At 35.9% G+C, this 3,655-nt stretch overlaps 1 protein-coding gene across 1 annotated transcript in view; it reads left to right on the top strand.

The window, feature by feature from the left end:
• Positions 1–2,661: 2,661 nt before the first annotated feature.
• The window catches only part of LOC106878303 (uncharacterized), a 35,121-nt gene continuing 34,127 nt past the window's right edge, over positions 2,662–3,655 (top strand). The window contains exon 1 of the mRNA XM_052975994.1: positions 2,662–2,893. Within this exon, the coding sequence (XP_052831954.1) occupies positions 2,677–2,893 (217 nt within the window). The 5' untranslated portion in view covers positions 2,662–2,676. The remainder of the gene's footprint in view (positions 2,894–3,655) is intronic.

The raw sequence follows: 3,655 nt of genomic DNA, 5'->3' as shown, positions 1-3,655 counted from the left end.
AGATAGATAGATAGATAGATAGATAGATAGATAGATAGATAACCATATTTATAAATACACACATAGCACATATGGATACCAACAGATATCGATGTGTGTGTGTGTGTGTGTATTGAACATATATAGTTTTGTCGTGAAATGTAGCCTGAGAAATCTACCCAAGTTCTCTGCAGCACGGCGCGTGTATGGAATTGACGACCGTTTTATCTTGTCAAATAAGAAGGAACCCAGATCTGCTTATGACGTATTTGTCAGGTCACACAGCAAGACTTGTACATGTTTTTCAACAAGATATACTTCAATATACTAAAAACTTTAATGTTCATGCTGTGATAGAGACTTAGTCATCTCTGAACAGTTATGAAGCCTATACGAAAGTAAGTAAACCAATTGGGAAGATTTTCTCTCGAATCATGAGATATCTTAACTCGCTTGAACAAGACCTTGGTTTCATCCCGTTGTGGTGGCTGTTTTAACTTTGACCAGGCCCATGGTCAAAGACGCTCCAGCCGAAACCATTCCGCTTTTTTTTTCTTTCTCATGCATAGTATATCTAGGACTTCATTACCTAATTTATCCTTTCTATTTTAAAGCGGTCGAAGAACGCATAAGTCGTCTCCTGGTGGTTTTATTACGTTGTTGAATCAGCCGTCAGGAGATAGAACAACAAAGAGAAAAAAGGAAGACGAGAGTGATTGATGTTTCTGTAAGTAACGATGGCACTTCTTCCATACAGCGAAACACACAGATTGTACAACGACTGCCAACCTTTTCATATATTTGTACACGTGCAATCTGTACGCTCAATGCACATATGTAAAAACAAAAGCACTAACACACTCATTATATTTTATACACATTATAAGTGCGTGTATATACGCCTGTGTGCGTATGGGTGTATAGGTAGATACCCACATTCATACTTTCTTATATGCGTGTATCTATATATGTATAAATGTATGTGTCTATGCGTATACATATACATTTGTGTGTGAGAGTATATATATATATATATATATATATATATATATATATATATACGCAAGCACTTAAACCTTCATATACACAAACATACATAAATAAATAGATGAATACATGCACACTTAAATATTTACATGTGTGTACACACAGATGCCCATATACATACATACATACATACATACATACATACATACATACATACATACATACCAATGAAAACAGAAATTGGATGTTGGAAATACGAAACGAAGGAAAATGGTAGTAACAAAAACTCTCTAAAATAAATGAGAAAATGTTAAAATTGTTAAAATTTCTTTGGAATGAATACATAAAAAGAAACTTAGAAAAATACAGTAGAAGTGGATAATATAAATAAATGGAAGAAATCACTCAGTGACGTTAATGTGAGAGGGAATTCACTGAGCAGACGATAACGTTGTCGTATTGTTATAGGAGAAACCACTGAGCAGACGACAGATAAAATATGTCGTTACGTGTAAGATAGATTGTTAAACATAAACATATGATGCAGAGGAGAAGGAGGAAGAAAAAGGGGAAGAATAAAGAAGGAAATAAATAATGAAAGAAAGAAAGGAGGAAGGAAAGGTGGGAAGGAAGGAAAATGCTGAAATCATAGAAATTTACGTTTTAGGCTAAAATGGTTTGCAGTCGTGCAGCTTTGGTGCGATGCTATTTCAAGGATTATAGTTTTGTCTAGGCAGCCCCTCTAGTTTCTTTGGAGAGAGAAAGGGAGAGAGGTAGAGAATGGGAAAGAAAGAAGTGAGGATGTATAAAGCCAATGTTATTGGCTGAATATTTCAGGGAGTAGATTCATTAAAAATTTACTTAGATGCACAGAAAGACAGACAGACAGACAGACAGAGAAATGAGGGGGGAGAAATAGAAAAGAAAGAGGCACAGAAAGAGAAGTAGTGAAAGAGATAGAGAAATAGAAAAAGAGAGAGACAGGCTTAAATGGAAAGGAAGGAAATAGATATTGAACAGATAGTAAAACGTATTTTAAAAGAGAATGTAGAAACGTCTAGAATCTGGCAACTTGTATTTTCCTCTCTCACGAATGCAGACGAGAATTTTTGCATATGTTTGATGTTTTCAAAATCATTACTGAAAATGCTTTTTGCAGATGAACATATAAATAAATTCGGAGTGAAAAGGAACCGCAGTTAAACTGTAAAAAGAAGGCTAAGAATTATCATTAAACAAGAAATGAAATTATACACAATGCACATGTCCTTGCTCATTTTCTACATCTCATGACAAAACTAAAGTATTCTTCTCCTGCCTAAACTTCAACTTACATCGGAAGCACTAAATACCAATTTCAAATTTTGAAACTTCGTAGTTACTGATAGAAGTTCAAATCGATTTTGGCATCGAGCAAAACCAAACTATCTACCTGTTAACTTGACACGTGACTATTCAATTTTCTTAAACCTCCAGATCGTTTGCCATTTCTGTCCATGAGTTTGTTGTTCCATCTCCAGACCGTTCCTTCTCTGTTCTTATCTGTTCTGTTCGGTTTATAAATGAAGATATGTTTCCCGATTTAATCTAAGCTCAGCAAAAAGTCAAGATACGAACTCCCATATCCTCTTCAGCTGAAATACTGGTAATTGTTAACCTTTCGGCCAAAGCTTCTTCTCCTCTACAACAAGAACGGAGTAAACTTACAAAATGAGTCTTCACTTGATGTTATATCTGGTAAACATGTTATTTGTTTTAGCAGCTTTTACAAGCGAACTTCACGAGCCGAAGCCATGCCTTGTTAGTAAATGGAGCCAATGGGAACGTTATGATGAGATCTTCTTTGTTCGGAGAAGGGAGATCCGAAGAAGACCAGATGTAGGTGGAAAAGAATGTCCTTTCTTAATCCAAGCCAAGACAGTTTCAGGTCAGCAGAATTATTTCATTCTTACTCTGAGTTTCATTTTAAAATTTTGCCTTGCATTTTGATATTCTTTAAATTTCGCTTTTTGTTTCTGTCGCTTTCCTCGTCGTCGTCATCATGGCTATTGTTGCTAATAATCGTTTCTTTCGATAAGAAGTAAACATAGGCAGTCATTTATTGAGAAATGTAATGCTATGATGTTCATATTTTTAAGTAATTAAATCCTTGAAGTCTCTTTAAAACTTGTTAGATTAATGCGCTTGATACTCAGTTAGACAGGAAACTACGATCAGGAAGGAAATGCTAGGGTTCTGCAGCTTTGGAAAGGTATGATTTGATGATGTGTTTAGATGTGGATTTTGATGAATGACGTATCGTAGAGATTTCACACAGAGAAGAGAGAAACAGGTGAAGGTGATTGAGCGGAGGAATCATACAGCTTGATAGTTCAGAAGAGTTGTGGCTGTTGTAGAAGCAGTAAAGAATAGTGAGTTCTAGAATCAACGGTTGTAATGTGTTGTGAAAATGTGTCTTTGCTAATCAGCCGCAGAGTTTTATTTTGGGTATGGTGTGAATGTGTGTGTGTGGCGTAGTAGCAACAACAACATCAAAAATATGTGAGTAGCGATCCAAGACGGTCGCACTTGAGCTTCGTGTACGTCAGGAACTAAACAAAGATGGGGATTTTCTGGCACTGGAGAGGAAACAAAAGTTTTCACTATATTCTCTCTCTCTCTCTCTCTCTCTCTCTCTCTCTCTCTCTCT

This window comes from Octopus bimaculoides, chromosome 23 (assembly GCF_001194135.2).
Source record: "Octopus bimaculoides isolate UCB-OBI-ISO-001 chromosome 23, ASM119413v2, whole genome shotgun sequence".
Taxonomy (NCBI): Eukaryota; Metazoa; Mollusca; class Cephalopoda; order Octopoda; family Octopodidae; genus Octopus; species Octopus bimaculoides.
This window is presented reverse-complemented; position numbering and strand designations above follow the sequence as displayed.